The sequence below is a fragment of the Strongylocentrotus purpuratus genome, unplaced genomic scaffold, assembly GCF_000002235.5.
Source record: "Strongylocentrotus purpuratus isolate Spur 01 unplaced genomic scaffold, Spur_5.0 spur5_scaffold_14, whole genome shotgun sequence".
In the NCBI taxonomy this organism is placed as follows: domain Eukaryota; kingdom Metazoa; phylum Echinodermata; class Echinoidea; order Camarodonta; family Strongylocentrotidae; genus Strongylocentrotus; species Strongylocentrotus purpuratus.
Window position 1 is genome coordinate 16,896,442 of NW_022145599.1, and position 19,882 is coordinate 16,916,323.

At 34.0% G+C, this 19,882-nt stretch overlaps 1 protein-coding gene across 13 annotated transcripts; it reads right to left on the reverse strand.

Annotated features, from left to right (window-relative positions):
• Positions 1-1,818: 1,818 nt before the first annotated feature.
• LOC763492 (adhesive plaque matrix protein) lies at positions 1,819-15,472 on the reverse strand. 13 transcript variants are annotated; one of them, XM_030985031.1, is made up of 17 exons: positions 15,311-15,472; positions 14,154-14,267; positions 12,643-12,684; positions 11,999-12,040; positions 11,356-11,397; positions 10,713-10,754; positions 10,074-10,115; positions 9,430-9,471; positions 8,790-8,831; positions 8,150-8,191; positions 6,887-6,928; positions 6,244-6,285; positions 5,608-5,649; positions 4,982-5,023; positions 4,123-4,245; positions 3,149-3,205; positions 1,819-2,063 (listed from the first exon to the last, which is right to left on the reverse strand). In XM_030985031.1, the coding sequence occupies exons 1-16, from the start codon at positions 15,378-15,380 to the stop codon at positions 3,189-3,191; spliced, it is 828 nt and encodes a 275-aa protein (XP_030840891.1). In that variant the 5' UTR covers positions 15,381-15,472; the 3' UTR covers positions 1,819-2,063; positions 3,149-3,188. The 13 variants fall into 13 exon arrangements, with proteins under 13 accessions (XP_030840891.1, XP_030840894.1, XP_030840892.1 ...); XM_030985034.1 differs by lacking the exon at positions 11,999-12,040; XM_030985032.1 differs by lacking the exon at positions 11,356-11,397.
• Between the last annotated feature and the right edge of the window lie 4,410 nt (positions 15,473-19,882).

Sequence of the window (19,882 nt, forward strand, 5' to 3'; positions counted from 1 at the left end):
AAGGACAAAAATCATATTTCTAGAAAGTTTATTTTCTGCCCTTTCAAATGACATCTCAATCAGGAAAAATGGGCCAGGAATAACAGAGTTCTGTTTGTTTAAAGTAATGTTTGCATTTCCATAATTTTATCAAACGAATCCGTTCCACTGGCTGCCTGCCGTAACAACAAACAAAAAAGACAAAAGACTTCATGCAAGGCTAATCGTCAACAAAACGGAGTTTTAAGTCTTATGTCAACTCTTTTTGTTGCTACGGCAGGCAGCCAGACATATCTCTGTCCATATAGGGTTACGTTTAGATCTCAACATATATTACCCATTACTCCCTCTTTCTGACTATCACTCTCTCTTTCAATCACCAATTTTATCAATGTCCTTCTTCTGAATTCCTTCGTCTCTTTCTCTTTCTCTCAATTTATTTCTCCAGATCTTAATCAATCTTCACCATTGTATAATACAGGTTTTTCTTTTTCTATCAATATATCTTCAGATTTTATTAATCGCTTTCTTTTATCATTCTGTTTCTGTCCCCCTCTCATATCCGATTTAGCACTACGTTGTACATGTAGTGATCCATAATAATTAGTGGGACATTTTTCGGAGGGGAAGGGGGGGGGGGTAGGCCCACTTCAACGTTATAATTTCCATTACTTCAACTTACAATCAAGACTTCGGGAATATCTTTGTTGTCAGTGTGTATTAGGTTTCATTGGGGCAATTAATAGGACGTATATATAATTATGACCGATTGGAGGTAGGACTATTTTTTAGAGGATTTTTTAATAGTAGTTCTGATTTAAATATGTACTCAGAATTAAAAAATTAATAAAATTAATTCAAAAAATGAAAAAATTAGATTATGAAAAACCTACATGCACAGCTTCACAGAACGTTTTATTCTTCCCGTTTACCATTACATAATGTACACATACAAACAACATCAAACTGTTTAATTGAGGGAAGACCAATAGTGATTTATTCAAATATTAATAATGGTTACATAACACATTGCAGAAACCTCAGCGAAAACAAAATTCAAATTGATATTTCCTTTTAAGAATCAGAATTTCAGATAGTGGCCTATTTCATTTTAAAGTAAACTAAGCTTTTTTGAAATACATATTTTAATTGAAAACATAATGAAGCTAGCGGTGCGTTGTTTTTAAAAGACATATATGTGACGTCATTTAACTGATATAATGCTCATTATGGGTGGTTCGCGTTGGATTAACGTATACAAACGCCGTGACTGGTATGATAAAAAATATATTTGATATGATATCTTATCTCATATTCTGTAACATAACTATAAGAATGAATTACTTAATTAACAAAATACAAGAGCAATATCAATCATGCAACAACAAGTATTATAATAAAAGATGATTCGCTATAATGCCAATGTGAATAGTTTGAATTTGGTATCTATGTATGAAATCGTGCATCATTTGAAAATGTGGTTGTTAAGGATTATTGACGTAATGATCTTTCAAATATATTCATTTCCAGAGATGCTTTAGATAACTTATATTGATGAAATTTGTGCTCCAATGTCTTCTATTCATTTTCTCTCTCTTTCTCTTGGAAGGGGTTTTGTATGTTAATATTATTAATACATGGGCCTTTCTACCTTTAATGCATTTCTTTTCTTTTCAAGAAAAAAGAACTATAATAAGCTTTCATATACTATTTCAAGATCTTTATGTAATAAAACAATAAACATGCACTGGATAATCATTCTATTCATGTTTCAGAGTGATATTTTCTTGTTAATTCAAACTTATCTAAAATTGTGTTTAACTTGATAAGGCCTGGGCTTCATTTACAAGCACACGTTGCTTCTTAGAAGTGTTGGCCTATAATGTACTCTCAATTTATCGATTGTACGTACTTGATTTTTTCCTTTAATAAAGCCAAATAAATTAAATTGATTTGATTGAACTTTCCTTCAAACGTTACTCATGTCACAGTAGAATTATTATAGATGATCCCTTATTGTATGGTCTTTCTCCTCATTTTCCAATGCTCAGGGTACTTCTAAGCTACATGTACAGTCGTGTTATCTGAAATAGAATTAAGTAAACAAAGTAAAAAAAAAAAGGAAGAAGGCGTAATGTAATTCCAATAAGCATGGGCCTGTGTGGGGAATGGGGATATACGCCTATATAAAACAAGACAATGTAAATATACATTAAAAACGAAGAGAGAGAATGCTGTAGATGAAGAAAGGGAAAGAAGGAAGAGAGAGAGAGAAAACGAGGAATGAATGGGGACAAAAATTCAGAGTAAAGAGGTTGGAAAAAGTTTGAAAGGCTTGTGGAAGAAATAATTTCATATAAATGAAGGCCACAACTCCATTCTCACTTTACATTTAGATTGGAAAGTGAAATTAAAGGGGCGTTTGGTGGCGGATGGAGGGGGATGGGGGTCGTGAATAAACAATTTTTTTTATAAAAACAATTCCTTCTTTGATTTAAAAAATGTTGAGGATATTGGCAGATGATTTTTATCCATAAATTTTTACTCCTCAGTGCTTACGTTTGATTGCAAGATTACTGTTGTTGTTTTTTATATAATAACTTACGCCTTTAAATTTCAACTTTAGATTGATATTTGGGGTGTTAGGGGAAGAAAGCGACATGGGGAAGTGAGTGAGGCACAGAGAGAGAGAAAGAGAGAGAAAGAGAGAGAAAGAGAGCGGGTGATGGTGTGTGCGTGCATGTGTGCGAAGAAGAGTGTGAAATTGTCAGATTCTTGAGTTGTGCATTTTAGTACTAAAAATTTTAAAAAAATAATAATCACAACAACATCATCATCAATAATATGGACTATTTAGGAAAACTTACAAGAAGAAAAAAAATCAATGAGGGCAGAAGAATGTTTTAATAATGGTATCAAGAATATTTGGTCAATATGTGTCATATTGCTATGTTTCGTTCGGAGAAAAAAAGCCAGTGGGTTAAGATATTTTTTTTGTCTCTAATTTGCATTCTTTTGAAACGAACACAAAGATATATTTAAACAAATGATATACACGGTATTCTCTTAAGTATTGCGATCATACTACAAGGATAGTCAAAGGAACACAGTGTTTCAATTATGGAAGTTATCATAATTATTCTTATTATACGATAGACAATAAACTTACCTTTTATAATCCATAATAGGCAAAGATACTAGATAAGTTGTTAAACCGAGTTTCCAGCTGGAATTTAAAAAAGTAGAGAAACCTGGTTTATAATAATTCTGAATTAAACTAGTGTCCTGTCGTAAAGAAAAGTTCAATTAATACAGAGTGATCACAAGTCTTTGAATCGTTTAGGCGCAACTTACAGAACCCCTATCTACATGTATTTAGTACAGAGTTGCGATTAATATTATAGATAAAGTTGAGCTCTGGGGGGGGGGGGGGGTGTTTCTCTAAGATCCTAAGTTGAACTTATCTCTAAGTTGGACTTAAACATTATAGAAAGCCGTTAGCATCTATGAAAATATTTTGTTATTTAAAAAGGCATAACGTGTTGATTAAAATTCTATTTTCGAGGAGATTTCATGTTCTTGATCTGAAATTTATAAAAAGTCTAAAATACTTGAATTTTCATTTTTGAATATATTTTATTTTAAGGCTACACTTTACTGTGTACTTTACTCGTTGGCAGAACTACGGGGGAATGGGGAACTTACACCCCCCTCCACATCGAATTGAATAATTTGAAAATACTGAATTAAATTCATATATAACCAAGAAAATGAAAGTTTATGAAATGTTATGTAAATAACAACTTGGAGAGAAGCTCGCATTATACGTCACAATGTTAACAATTCCTCGGGGGTTACTGTCCTCGGTGGGGGGGGGGGGGGGTTCTCCGGGAGGTAATTGTCTTTTAGGGTAATTGTCCTTGGGAGCTAATTGTCCTCGGGGGCTTATTGTGCTCTGGAGGTAGTTTTCCGAGGGTTAATATTCAGGGGTTAATCCTGATAGGTAAAGCGGGATGTAACGTCCCCTTAATTGAGTATATAGAAACAGCGATGCCTCTCATAGCAGTCAGTATATCTATACTATTACTATTGGAATTAATACGATGATATTAATTGTTTAATATACAGGTCATATCATCTTACAATCTCCTCCAAGCTCGCAATCTACTCCATAGAATGCTGCAGGACAGAAACAGAAGTAGGAGCCACCGCTTGCTTGGCACAATCCTCCATTCAGACACGGAGACGACAAGCAAACGTCGATTTCTGTGAAAACAAGTTTACAAAAACAAATGATAAAGAATTGAATGATAAATCATTAATATTCATTAAGTCTCAATCAACCAAGGCAGCTTAACCATTATTCTCCATTTATTTAAATACATATTCGACTTGCAACCGTTGATTTCTGTGCATACAAAATAATATACACAAACAAATGTTAAGGAACAGACTGTTGAATAGTTAAAATATTTTGGGTTTTATTGAACCATGCAGGGTAGCATACGAGTATCATTTCATTATCCGACTTTGAAAAGACGAGAGTGATAGATCATTGAAAATATATAACTTACGTAAAAAATAGGTTTTTCAAGGAAGGTGGTTGAATTAAATTATATGCTTTTCTTTCCAAATTCAATGAAAATATATTGCATAAATATGTCTTCTAAGTGGATATAATAAACCAGCGCAAACTCATGGCATAATTTACTTTCCCCTAAATGATGAATAATCATAATTATGAACAGTCACTGTAGTAATCCGTTAAAGAAAATACGGACAGATGTTTCAGAAATAAATATGGTAGTCAGTCCATTACGTTGGTTTAATCAGATGATGAATCAAAAATTTCACGACAGAAGTTTGAAAATCACTTGAACATGCAAATAGTTGTATATCATTGAACATTTCTAAGCGACATACAAATAACTGTCGGATAACAAAGCATGAAACTTCTCTTCAATGATATACAGAATGCAATCTCATGGCATAATTAACTTACCGCTGGGCCATGAAAACTCATGAGAGTATTCACTGGGGTAGTCTACAGAAGAGAAAAACAGTAAAGATATATAATAAATATCTTTCAAATTAAGCCCATTATGCTGCTATGATAACATGGTGACGCTAAAAATAAACAAGAGAAATTTCATGATCCGACTTGGAAAAGACGAGAGTGATAAATCATTGGATTTATATAACCTATATACAAAATAGGTTTTTCAAGGAAGGTGGTTGAATTAAATTATATGCTTTTCTTTCCAAATTTCAATGAAAATTTATTGCATAAAATGTCTTCTACGTGGATAGAATAAACCAGCGCAAACTTATGGCATAATAAAATGATGAATAATCATATGAATAGTCACTGCAGTAATCGGTTAAAGCGAATCCGGACAGATGTTTCAGAAATAAATATGGTATTTAGTCCATTTGGTTGGTATAATCAGATGTTGAATGAAACATTTCACGAGAGAAGTTTGATAATCACTTGAACAAGCTGATAATTGTATACAATTGAACATTTCTAAGCGACATAAAAATAACTGTCAGATAACAAAGCATGAAACTTCTCTTCTTCTTCGTCAATGATATACGTAATGCAATCTCATGGCATAATTAACTTACCGCTGGGCCATGAAAACTCATGAGAATATTCACTGGGGTAGTCTAGAAGAGAGAAACGGTAAAGATATATAATAAATATCTTCCATATTAAGCCCATTATGCTGCTTTGATAAAATAGTGACGTTAAAAATAAACAAGAGATATTTCATAATCCGACTTGGAAAAGACGAGAGTGATAGATCATTGAAAATGTATAGCTTACGTACAAAATAAGTTTTTCAAGGAAGGTGGTTGAATTAAATTATATGCTTTTCTTTCCAAATTTCAATGAAAATTTATTGCATAAATATATCTTCTACGTGGATATAATGAACCAGCGCATACTCATGGCATAATTTACTTACCCCTAAATTATGAATAATCATATGAATAGCCTCTCTAGTAATCGGTTAAAGCAAATCGGGACAGATGTTTCAGAAATAAATATGGTATTTAGCCCATTTGGTAGGTATAATCAAATGATGAATAAAAAATATCACGATAGAAGTTTGATAATTACTTGAACAAGCTGATAGTTGTATATCATTGAACATTTCGAAGCGACATAAAAATAACTGTCGGATAACAAATCATGAAACTTCTCTTCTACTTCGTCAATGACATATAGAATGCAAACTCATGGCATAATTAACTTACCGCTGGGCCATGAAAACTCATAAGAGTATTCACTGGGGTAGTCTATAGGAGAGAAAAACAGTAAAGATATATAATAAATATCTTCCATATTAAGCCCATTATGCTGTTATGATAACATGGTGACGCTAAAAATAAACAAGAGAAATTGCATAATCCGACTTGGAAAAGACGAGAGTGATAGATCATTAAAAATGTATAACTTACGTAAAAAATAAGTCTTTCAAGGAAGGTGGTTGAATTAAATTATATGCTTTTCTTTCCAAATTTCAATGAAACTTTATTGCATAAATATGTCTTCCGCCTCTACGTGGATATAATAAACCAGCGCAAACTCATTGCATAATTTACTTACCCCTAAATGATGAATAATCATATGAATAGTCACTGTAGTAATCCGTTAAAGAAAATCGGGACAGATATTTCAGAAATGAAAATGGTATCTAGCCAAATTGGTTGGTATATTCAGATGATGAATTAAAAATTTCACGAGAGAAGTTTGTTAATCACTTGAACAAGCTGATAGTTGTATATCATTGAACATTTCTGAGCGACATAAAAATAACTGTCGTATAACAAGCATGAAACTTCTCTTCTTCTTCGTCAATGATATACAGAATGCAATCTCATGGCATAATTTACTTACCGCTGGGCCATGAAAACTCATAAGAGTATTCACTGGGGTAGTCTACAGAAGAGAAAAACAGTAAAGATATAAAATAAATATCTTCCATATTAAGCCCATTATGCTGCTATGATAACATGGTGACGCTAAAAATAAACAAGAGAAATTTCATGATCCGACTTGGAAAAGACGAGAGTGATAGATCATTGAATATATATAACCTACGTACAAAATAGGTTTTTCAAGGAAGGTTGTTAAATTACATTTTATGTTTTTCTTTCCAAATTTCAATGAAAATTTATTGCATAAATATATCTTATACGTGGATATAATAAACCAGCGCAAACTCATGGCATAATTTACTTACCCCTAAATGATGAATAGTCATATGAATAGTCACTGTAGTAATCCGTTAAAGCAAATCGAGACAGATGTTTCAGAAATAAATATGGTATTTAGCCCATTTCGTTGGTATAATCACATGATAAATCACAAATTTCACGAGAGAAGTTTGATAATCACTTAAACATGCTGCTAATTGTTTATCATTGAACATTTCTGAGCGACATAAAAATAACTGTCGTATAACAAGCATGAAACTTCTCTTCTTCTTCTTCAATGATATACAGAATGCAATCTCATGGCATAATTTACTTACCGCTGGGCCATGAAAACTCATAAGAGTATTCACTGGGGTAGCCTATAGGAGAGAAAAACAGTAAAGATATATAATAAATATCTTCCATATTAAGCCCATTATGCTGTTATGATAACATGGTGACGCTAAAAATAAACAAGAGAAATTTCATAATCCGACTTGGAAAAGACCTGAGTAATAGATCATCGAAAATGTATAGCTTACGAACAAAATAAGTTTTTCAAGGAAGGTGGTTGAATTAAATTATATGCTTTTCTTTCCAAATTTCAATGAAAATTTATTGCATAAAATGTCTTCTACGTGGATATAATAAACCAGCGCAAACTTATGGCATAATAAAATGATGAATAATCATATGAATAGTCACTGCAGTAATCGGTTAAAGCGAATCCGGACAGATGTTTCAGAAATAAATATGGTATTTAGTCCATTTGGTTGGTATAATCAGATGTTGAATGAAACATTTCACGAGAGAAGTTTGATAATCACTTGAACAAGCTGATAATTGTATACAATTGAACATTTCTAAGCGACATAAAAATAACTGTCGGATAACAAAGCATGAAACTTCTCTTCTTCTTCGTCAATGATATACGTAATGCAATCTCATGGCATAATTAACTTACCGCTGGGCCATGAAAACTCATAAGAGTATTCACTGGGGTAGTCTATAGAAGAGAAAAACAGTAAAGATATATAATAAATATCTTCCATATTGAGCCCATTATGTTGCTATGAATACATGGTTACGCTAAAAATAAACAAGAGAAATTTCATAATCCGACTTTGAAAAGACGAGAGTGATAGATCATTGAAAATGTATAGCTTACGTACAAAATAAGTTTTTCAAGGAAGGTGGTTGAATTAAATTATATGCTTTTCTTTCCAAATTTCAATGAAAATTTATTGCATAAATATATGTCTTCTACGTAGATATAATAAGCCAGCGCAAACTCATGGCATAATTTACTTACTCCTAAATGATGAATAATCATATGAATAGTCACTGTAGTAATCCGTTAAAGAAAATCGGGACAGAAGTTTCAGAAATAAAAATGGTATTTAGCCAAATTGGTTGGTATAATCAGATGATGAATCAACAATTTCAAGACAGAAGTTTGTTAATCACTTGAACAAGCTGATAGTTGTATATCATTGAACATTTCGAAGCGACATAAAAATAACTGTCGGATAACAAAGCATGAAACTTGTCTTCTTCTTCGTCAATGATATACAGAATGCAATCTCATGGCATAATTAACTTACCGCTGGGCCATGAAAACTCATGAGAATATTCACTGGGGTAGTCTAGAAGAGAGAAACAGTAAAGATATATAATAAATATCTTCCATATTAAGCCCATTATGCTGCTTTGATAAAATAGTGACGTTAAAAATAAACAAGAGATATTTCATAATCCGACTTGGAAGAGACGAGAGTGATAGATCATTGAAAATGTATAACCTATACGTACAAAATTGGTTTTTCAAGGAAGGTGGTTGAATTAAATTATATGCTTTTCTTTCCAAATTTCAATGAAAATTTATTGCATAAATATATCTTCTACGTGGATATAATGAACCAGCGCATACTCATGGCATAATTTACTTACCCCTAAATTATGAATAATCATATATGAATAGTCTCTGTAGTAATCGGTTAAAGCAAATCGGGACAGATGTTTCAGAAATAAATATGGTATTTAGCCCATTTGGTAGGTATAATCAGATGATGAATAAAAAATATCACGATAGAAGTTTGATAATTACTTTAACAAGCTGATAGTTGTATATCATTGAACATTTCGAAGCGACATAAAAATAACTGTCGGATAACAAATCATGAAACTTCTCTTCTACTTCGTCAATGACATATAGAATGCAAACTCATGGCATAATTAACTTACCGCTGGGCCATGAAAACTCATAAGAGTATTCACTGGGGTAGTCTATAGGAGAGAAAAACAGTAAAGATATATAATAAATATCTTCCATATTAAGCCCATTATGCTGTTATGATAACATGGTGACGCTAAAAATAAACAAGAGAAATTGCATAATCCGACTTGGAAAAGACGAGAGTGATAGATCATTAAAAATGTATAACTTACGTAAAAAATAAGTCTTTCAAGGAAGGTGGTTGAATTAAATTATATACTTTTCTTTCCAAATTTCAATGAAACTTTATTGCATAAATATGTCTTCCGCCTCTACGTGGATATAATAAACCAGCGCAAACTCATTGCATAATTTACTTACCCCTAAATGATGAATAATTATATGAATAGTCACTGTAGTAATCCGTTAAAGAAAATCGGGACAGATATTTCAGAAATGAAAATGGTATCTAGCCAAATTGGTTGGTATAATCAGATGATGAATTAAAAATTTCACGAGAGAAGTTTGTTAATCACTTGAACAAGCTGATAGTTGTATATCATTGAACATTTCTGAGCGACATAAAAATAACTGTCGGATAACAAGGCATGAAACTTCTCTTCTACTTCGTCAATGACATAAAGAATGCAACCTCTTGGCATAATTAACTTACCGCTGGGCCATGAAAACTCATGAGAGTATTCACTGGGGTAATCTATAGAAGAGAAAAACAGTAAAGATATGTAATAAATATCTTCCATTTTAAGCCCATTATGCTGTTATGATAACATGGTGACGCTAAAATCAAACAAGAGAAATTTCATAATCCGACTTGGAAAAGACGAGAGTGATAGATCATTGAAAATGTATAACTTACGTAAAAAAAGTTTTTTCAAGGAAGGTGGTTGAATTAAATTATATGCTTTTCTTTCCAAATTTCAATGAAAATTTATTGCATAAATATATCTTCTACGTGGATATAATGAACCAGCGCATACTCATGACATAATTTACTTACCCCTAAATTATGAATAATCATATATGAATAGTCTCTGTAGTAATCGGTTAAAGCAAATCGGGACAGATGTTTCAGAAATAAATATGGTATTTAGCCCATTTGGTAGGTATAATCAAATGATGAATAAAAAATATCACGATAGAAGTTTGATAATTACTTGAACAAGCTGATAGTTGTATATCATTGAACATTTCGAAGCGACATAAAAATAACTGTCGGATAACAAATCATGAAACTTCTCTTCTACTTCGTCAATGACATATAGAATGCAAACTCATGGCATAATTAACTTACCGCTGGGCCATGAAAACTCATAAGAGTATTCACTGGGGTAGTCTATAGGAGAGAAAAACAGTAAAGATATATAATAAATATCTTCCATATTAAGCCCATTATGCTGTTATGATAACATGGTGACGCTAAAAATAAACAAGAGAAATTGCATAATCCGACTTGGAAAAGACGAGAGTGATAGATCATTAAAAATGTATAACTTACGTAAAAACAAGTCTTTCAAGGAAGGTGGTTGAATTAAATTATATACTTTTCTTTCCAAATTTCAATGAAACTTTATTGCATAAATATGTCTTCCGCCTCTACGTGGATATAATAAACCAGCGCAAACTCATTGCATAATTTACTTACCCCTAAATGATGAATAATTATATGAATAGTCACTGTAGTAATCCGTTAAAGAAAATCGGGACAGATATTTCAGAAATGAAAATGGTATCTAGCCAAATTGGTTGGTATAATCAGATGATGAATTAAAAATTTCACGAGAGAAGTTTGTTAATCACTTGAACAAGCTGATAGTTGTATATCATTGAACATTTCTGAGCGACATAAAAATAACTGTCGGATAACAAGGCATGAAACTTCTCTTCTACTTCGTCAATGACATAAAGAATGCAACCTCTTGGCATAATTAACTTACCGCTGGGCCATGAAAACTCATGAGAGTATTCACTGGGGTAATCTATAGAAGAGAAAAACAGTAAAGATATGTAATAAATATCTTCCATTTTAAGCCCATTATGCTGTTATGATAACATGGTGACGCTAAAATCAAACAAGAGAAATTTCATAATCCGACTTGGAAAAGACGAGAGTGATAGATCATTGAAAATGTATAACTTACGTAAAAAAAGTTTTTTCAAGGAAGGTGGTTGAATTAAATTATATGCTTTTCTTTCCAAATTTCATTGAAACTTTATTGCATAAATATGTCTTCCGCCTCTACGTGGATATAATAAACCAGCGCAAACTCATGGCATAATATACTTACCCCTAAATGATGAATAATCATATGAATAGTCACTGTAGTAATCGATTAAAGCAAATCGGGACAGATGTTTCAAAAATAAATATGCTATTTAGCCCATTTAGTTGGCATAATCAGATGATGAATCAACAATTTCACGAGAGAAGTTTGATAATCACTTGAACATGCTGATAGTTGTATATCATTGAACATTTCTGAGCGACATAAAAATAACTGTCGCTTAACAAAGCATGAAACTTCTCCTCTTCTTCGTCAATGATATACAGAGTGCAATCTCATGGCATAATTAACTTACCGCTGGGCCATGAAAACTCGTAAGAATATTCACTGGGGTAGTCTATAGAAGAGAAAAACATTAAAGATATATGATAAATATCTTCCATATTGAGCCCATTATGTTGTTATGATAAAATGGTGACGCTAAAAATAAACAAGAGAAATTGCATAATCCGACTTGGAAAAGACGAGAGTGATAGATCATTGAAAATGTATAACTTACGTAAAAATTAAGTTTATTCAAGGAAGGCGGTTGAATTAAATTATATTCTTTTCTTTCCAAATTTCAATGAAACTTTATTGCATAAATATGTCTTCCGCCTCTACGTGGATATAATAAACCAGCGCAAACTCATGGCATAATATACTTACCCCTAAATGATGAATAATCGTATGAATAGTCACTGTAGTAATCGGTTAAAGCAAATCGGGACAAATGTTTCAGAAATAAATATGGTATTTAGCCCATTTGGTTGGTATAATCATATGATAAAATCTCAAATTTCACGAGAGAAGTTTGATAATCACTTGAACATGCTGATAGAACTTACATTGAACATTTCTGAGCGACATAAAAATAACTGTCGCATAACAAAGCATGAAACTTCTCTTCTTCTTCGTCAATGATATACAGAATGCAATCTCATGGCATAATTAACTTACCGCTGGGCCATGAAAAATCATATGAGTAGTCACTGTTGTCGTCTAGAAGAGAAAAACAGTGAAGATATATATAATAAATATCTACCATATTAAAGGGACTTGGTAACATTGTTTAGATAAGATAAAATGCTGCTAAAGTAGTGACGTCAATGCGAGATGTATACAATTCAGGAGAATCTGAATGTTTGAGTGAAAACAGACCATTATTAATGAAAAAAAACTGGGGAAAACTGATCTGATTGATTTCTAAATTCTCCCAACTACACTGTTGGTCACAGAGTCAAAATAATTTTGTTTACCCCAATTCATGAAATGATTTTGACAATAATTTATTCCTAATAGATCTAGATAATAGTATACATTCTCATATTTTATTGAATAATAATTGGCGAGTGTTTTTTTTTTTAGCGTGACTGCTAAAGCATGTGTATGCTACTATATTTATAAATTAGGGGACCTACGTCCTTAGGTCATAACTGACAGTAATGAGGATTAATGCCTCACAAAAGGGCACTGATATAGCAAATCGATAGAATTTTTTCATCCTGGGGCCTCACAGTTACTAGGCCATTGCTTTGCAACTGATTCATGACTGCACGCAGCGGGGCTAGGGTAGGGGGCAGCCCCAACAAGGAAAGGAAAAAAAAGCAATAAATTATCAATAATTCATTGCATTTCCCCCGGTCCCCAACAGGAACAGTTCCTCTGTGTGGCCATGCCTTTATTATACAATTCCAAAAATTGAAGTACTGAAAGATTTTTAAAAGCCTGTTTTATGTCTTATTTTCAGGGGAAAATGGTTTGGAAAACCTCGAGTTAGCTAAAGATTGACGCCTTCAAAGAAATCCATTATTATCTTTGTGGTTTCAGAATTTGTTCAGAATTTTTGGAATGTTAGAGGGTAAGTACAATAAAGGAATATTAAATAATAAGTAACATTCCATACAAAGATTACACATTTAGAGCACATTTTTTGTTTGTGCCGTTAATTTGAAAATTAGACCTACTGATATTTCGTTCAGTGGGGGAGGGGGGGGGGGTAAATCTGTTTTTTTCACCGTTTAGCACACACAATTTTGATTTTTGTAATTATTATTTTTCTTTTTTTCTTCTTTATTTGACAAAAAATGAGGGGGGGGGGTATCCTCCTATAACCACACATTTAAAAAAATTGAGGGGGGGGGGTAACCCTAACCCCACCCCCTTCTTTCCCGTCTGCGTACGCGCCTGGCTATGGTACATATCATATTGGGTGCGGTAGACCGTTTAGTCTGCAAGGATTTACACCTGCAAACGACATCGTTTCAGCCGTTTTCATGAACACGATCACCAAAAAACAAAACAAAAAAAAACCTTCGCATACTTTCAATTCATTAACCCAAGTCACCACATTTTCAAATGTGTGAACAATGCTATGGCTACATACATAGCCGAACACTTATTATTATAGTTAGTATTATTTTTAGGCATTCGGAGATTTTAAAGAGAGACTTAATTGCCAAAACACTTACCGGCACAAACCGTTGTGTAGTCTGAGCAACAATCTCCGGCTCTCTGGCAAAAACTGTCGCAATAACAACCGACACCCACCATATAACCGCAGTCACAGCAATCTTCGCACGACCCTGAGAATTGATAAATCTAATTTATTCAACACTTTTCTTTAAAAAGTCATGCACTTACAAAGAATTCAATACAATCATACTCCGACAATAACACGGGGAAATATATCGTAGAAATTTATGATCAGGTTGGAATATCAAAAAAAAATTACAAAAACCTGTCGTGAGATAAATCTTACACAAAATGCAAACAAAAAGTCAAAAAGAGAACGAAACGATAGAATGTTAATAACAACAATTAGCACAGCGGTTACAAGTTTCCACAAAGAATAATATTTCAAAAATGTTCTAAAAAATGAGAGATAAATAAATTATATTAAAAGCTATTAATCTAGTTGTTAAGATTACATGCATAATACGTACCTTCACTATTTTTAAACTAGTGCCAGGCGCGTACACAGGGGGGAGGGGTTTGGGAGGTTAAACCCCCCCCTTTGGTAATTTGTTTTGTGTAAACCCCCCCCCCCCCCCCTAAATTTCCCTAAAACCCCCCCCCCCCCCTTTTGGATTTTTTTTTTTTTTTTTTTTTATTAAAAAAAAAAAAAAAAAAAAAATAATCCCATGCTGACCTAAAAAAGCTGACTTTACCCCCCCCCCCCAACAGAGCAAAATGTCAAATTTTCAAATTTCGAGACCCCCCCCCCCAAAAAAAAAGTGTCCTCTTACCCCCCCCCCCCCCCCCCCCCCCCCCCCCCCCCCCCCCCCTTAATAAGTATCAGAGTGTATTTTTAGCATTGGTAAAGTTGAAGAAAGTAGATTACATTTGAATCAAATTTTCTCTTCTTTATACAATATTCATTTGAAAATTTCCTTTGAAACTCCTAAATTAGATTGTCACTGTTAGACGAACCAAGGCCATATAATCGGTACATAATATGTGCTTAATATGAAACACGTGGATACTATTGTGCATTTAACATTTTGAGAAACGCCACTACTAATGCTGCTACTGACACTTATTAGTGTCTCCCACTCCCTGGCACAATACCGTAGCATCGTCTCCGGCAAGTGATGTCTACATTTATGAATGAAATAAGAACACTTACCCCTTTGAGCGGAGACTTGATGAGACACGAGTCCAATGACGACCAAGAAAAGTAACAGATGACGATCCATGACGGCCAAATCTTCTTTCTTACGATGAGATGAGAATATCAAATGCAAGGTCTATGTCAAATCTAAAAGAGACGAAGACGACTTGTTTTCTGCTAAGTAATATCTTGGTATTTATACATTTTTAAAGTTTTCTTACTCATTGTGTAGCAGCTGAGGCAACATTTGGGTTCGGATCGAAACATCGATAGTGCATGTAAATTGTCTTTCGTTTCATTTGTCACTTATTGATTGTTCATATAAAACTCAATGTCCATTAGGTGTAAATGTCAAAGAAACTACGCAGTAGAAATAGTTAATGCGTACCCTAAGGACACTGAGTGGGGGGGGGGGATATATACCAAAAAAGGGAGAAGATAATTGTTAGAGAAATGTCAAAAGACATCTTCTGGATGGCGGACTTGAGGGGTCACTTCGAGCCGGAGTGAAAATATCAAAATTAAATATGTAATAGGTTTATCAAGTTTTATTGAAGTTTACAAACAAAACTGCGAAGGTATACAAAATAGGACAGAGGGAGAGAGATAACGATTGACTACGTAATGTTGTTTTTTTCTTCAACGTGTGCTTAACCTTTTCTTTAAGAAACTGAATGAAAGATAGAGGTAGAAAAGTGCGTTTTACCACGCCCTATCAGAATTGCCCAGGGGCTGTATCGACAAACTTTTCAGTTACAATCGCACCTGCCCAACAAGAAAATAAACTTCATGAAATTAAATCTTAAAGCAACGTAGACTCAACGTATGCTTTACACGGGGGTGTTGTTTACACTCTAATAGTACGACCGTTATATCAATATTCAAAAGAAAATAACATGTAGCTAGCAGGCGCAAAGAATAATACAATACCAACATGTCTGGAGAAAAACCGATTACACCTGCTGTTATTTTCTTTGTTTTTGCATGAAATAGTAAATCAATGACATAAAAGTGCACGGTGCCCTTTAAAAAAAAATTTTTTTAAAGGAAATTCAGCCCATTTATCGACCGACTCACACGCAAGCAAGTGAAAAGTTGACTTTATATATCTTATATATCGGCTATAATTACCCTCTACCAATTATTAAGTAATGATTAAAAGGAACGAGAAAGTTAATAATCTTAAATCAATTTGTGGGCATCAAATCTTTTACCTCAGTCACGCCGCCAAACGGGATCTGATCATCTCCGAAGGTTTGCGAGACCGAATATCCGCGAGACCAGGGGCGGTGAAGAGTCTTTAAAAGTGGGGAGGGGGGACCAAAAAAAAGGAATTGGCGTGGGGTCCAGGGCCTGAGCCCCGGCAGGGGATCAAGGGACTGGGGCCCCGGAATCTCAGGATTTTTAGGCATTAAATTACGGTCAGGTAAGCATATTTAGATACCTACGGGGAGTCAAGGGGCAGAGCCCCAGGAAGCCAAGAGGTTTTAGGTATTTAATTATTGTCAAATGAGCATCCAGGGGCCGCCTTAGGGCCCTTGGTGGGGTCCAGGGGGCAGATCCCCCGGAAGTTTTGGCTTTTTAGGTATTTAATTACGGACAGATGAGCATCCAGGGGACCGCCTTAGGGCCATTGGTGGGGTTTGGGGGGGGGGAGGAGCCCCCGTAAGCTCTGCGATTTTAGGCATTTTATTCGGTCAGATGAGCATATTTTGATACCTCATTTGAGACATTGGCAGGTCACTTATTTTTTTCTTTCTCTCTTTCTTTCTTTTTCTCTGTAACATAATTTTTCAAAAAGTGAGGGGGGAATTTGGGAATTTCTATTTTTTGCGACAAAAATATAAAAAGTCATGACCTACAACAAAAGTGAGAAAAAATACCGGAAAATCATGTCTTTTCAGCAACATTTGTAAACTACTGGTATCGAATTAGAAATAACTCCCCCCCCCCCCCCCCATCAGTACGCCAGCGTTCAGGGGCTCATGTCTTCTCACCTCTATCACAAAAAACACACACGCTTTCTCATCCTCTCACAATATTTCCACGATATGCGCGTATCGCTATTATAAAAACCTCCATTGATAAATATAGGTGGCATGCGGAATATTTAGGAAATTTAATTCCTGTTAATTATCCTTTTGTTTGAATGCAATTTTATATGTGATTTAATTCAGGTTTTTATTGTTATGTTCTTTTGGGTTAAAAATACAAACCATCTTAACTCCGTTACTGTTTTTCTTTCTTTTTTGGAGAGGGGGGGGGGGGGCGTTTGGCGGGGGGGGGGGCAAATGCGTTTTGCCCCTCCCCCACCTTTTTGGTTGGGGGCAAGTGCCCCCCTCCCCTCCCCCACTTCCGGCGCCTATGACTGAGAAGCTCTAGTTGAAAGTAGGAATCGAGGTGGCAGAAATAGCACTATTTTCTGTCGACGATAATTTGTATCGGTAGCATCATAGCAATATTACGTTTGGTCACATGATGCTACGATGACCAATCACTGAACAGGATTTCATTGATCAAAAATATAATTTAAGTTATCACATCAGATTCCGTGTGCGTGCATCATATGAATATCTATGACTAGCGCATGACGTATACGTTTCTTTTAAGCCAACCAAATGCAGTGCTAGGATGGCTGGTCTAGGTTAAAAAGAAGACGCGACGGGGAAAATCAATTCCTAGCATGTCCGCGCCTTCCCTTATTATGCAGACGATACAATAGTTCTTGCAAAAAGTGAAAGTGATCTTCAGCTTGCTCTTGATGCAGTATCTGATTACTGTAAAAAAAAATGGTTTCTTCAAGTTAGCACAGCTAAAACCAAAGTTATTGTATTTTCTCGTGGTAAAGTTCGAAAAATTCCTATATTAAAATTTGATCATGATATTGTAGAAGTTGTTGATTAATACGTCTATCTTGGAACTACTTTTAACTACAACAACAAATTTCGTAAAGCACAAATTAAGCAACTTAATAAAGCTAGACGAGCAATGAATAGTCTATTATCTAAAACTAACCAACTGCAATTACCTATTGATATCCTCTTGGAATTATTTGATCAACTTGTGTTGCCTATTCTGCTCTATGGAAGTGGAAAAATAATACTTCGTTTTCATTTTTTAAGTATGTGCAAAAAACATGTTATGAGTTCAATATTAACTTCATGTTTCTCTTCTTTTTTTAATTTTTTTTTATTATCTCATATCAATTTATTAAATTGATATCAAGAATATTTTCAGTAATTTATTAATTCAGATATCAATTTACTGGTGCCAGCAAATTTCTTTTTCAATTGCTTCCATTAATTTCGTCATTAATTATCGTTTCAATAATATTATCGTTTTGTTTTTTATTACTTTTATTATTATCATCATCAATATTGATATAATCATTATAATCATAATTTTTCTCACTATTGTCGATAGTGTTATTTTGTATGGATAAACATTAATTCTATTTGTATTGTATATTTCACAGTGTTAAATTGACAAATTCAAACTGATTGTAAACTTCTACAATACCCCAATGTGGGTGACATGAGAATAAATTGTCATTGTCATTGTCATTAACATTCTCCTTGTCATTGTCATTGTATAGCCCATTGTGTTAGCTGCGCGCTGTGAACAAACTGCGCACCATTGTTGCGTCAGAGTACTGCTATAGAAACGTGCTACCTGTTGACCAATTTTGTGCCCCCATGGTGTATTTTGTTCTCGATTCTGTTTGCTCTATACAATCGCATTTTCACATGGACAATATAGGACACTAAGTGGTAAGCCGTATGATTTATTCCTTTTCTTCGGCTTTGATTTGTTTTCGTTTTGCACACGTTTTTTTTTCTGTGTTACTTTTCTTGTACATGGAAATCGGACTTAAAGCCTCCGATCTTCTGGTATTTTATAAGGCAGGTCATCCATGAACATCCAGTTCCCATTTATATCATGAGTTGCTTTCGGATTCCTTGTATTAGAGCGCTTCTTGTTGATCCAAGATAACTTGTACAATATGATTACATTGGTTGCATGACTCATTTTACCGTTTAATTATTACATCTAGGCCTAACAGAAACAGTATTCTCAGAATCATTAGCAAATATTCATCACCATCGCCATCATCATCATAATCATTGTCACCATTATCATTGTCATCATCACCTTTATCGTTTCTTCAACATCAGCATCATCATCGTTTTCATCATATTCATTGTAATCATCATCGTGATCATCAACATCGTTTTCATCATTATCATCTTCATCATTATCATAGTCATCATCATCATCACCAACATGACTGTATGGATTTGAGCTCGATCTGTTCTTATTTTTCATATAAAAATGTTAATTTTTATCTGAGATACTTGTTAATGATAAGAAAACAAAACCTGTTACTGCTTTTATGTTGTTTCCATGAACGTTAAACTTTTCATTGTCTGAAATGTCGATACATTACTCTGAAATAAGATGTGTCAGGACCATATTCATATAAAGGCGTAGAAGTAGGCGAATGCACTGTTCGCCGAAATGTCCATACTGGCGAATGCAATATCCTGTGTCCATGCAGGAGAGGGGGGGGGGGGGGGGGGGGGGGGG

Coding starts and splice junctions, on each gene's coding strand:
- LOC763492 (XM_030985031.1), bottom strand. CDS start 15,380: ATGGATCGTCATCTGTTACTTTTCTTGGTCGTCATTGGACTCGTGTCT. Junction 14,268..15,310: donor TCAAGTCTCCGCTCAAAGGG/GTAAGTGTTCTT, acceptor ATCAATTCTCAG/GGTCGTGCGAAGATTGCTGT. Junction 9,472..10,073: donor TGAGTTTTCATGGCCCAGCG/GTAAGTTAATTA, acceptor TCTCTCCTATAG/ACTACCCCAGTGAATACTCT.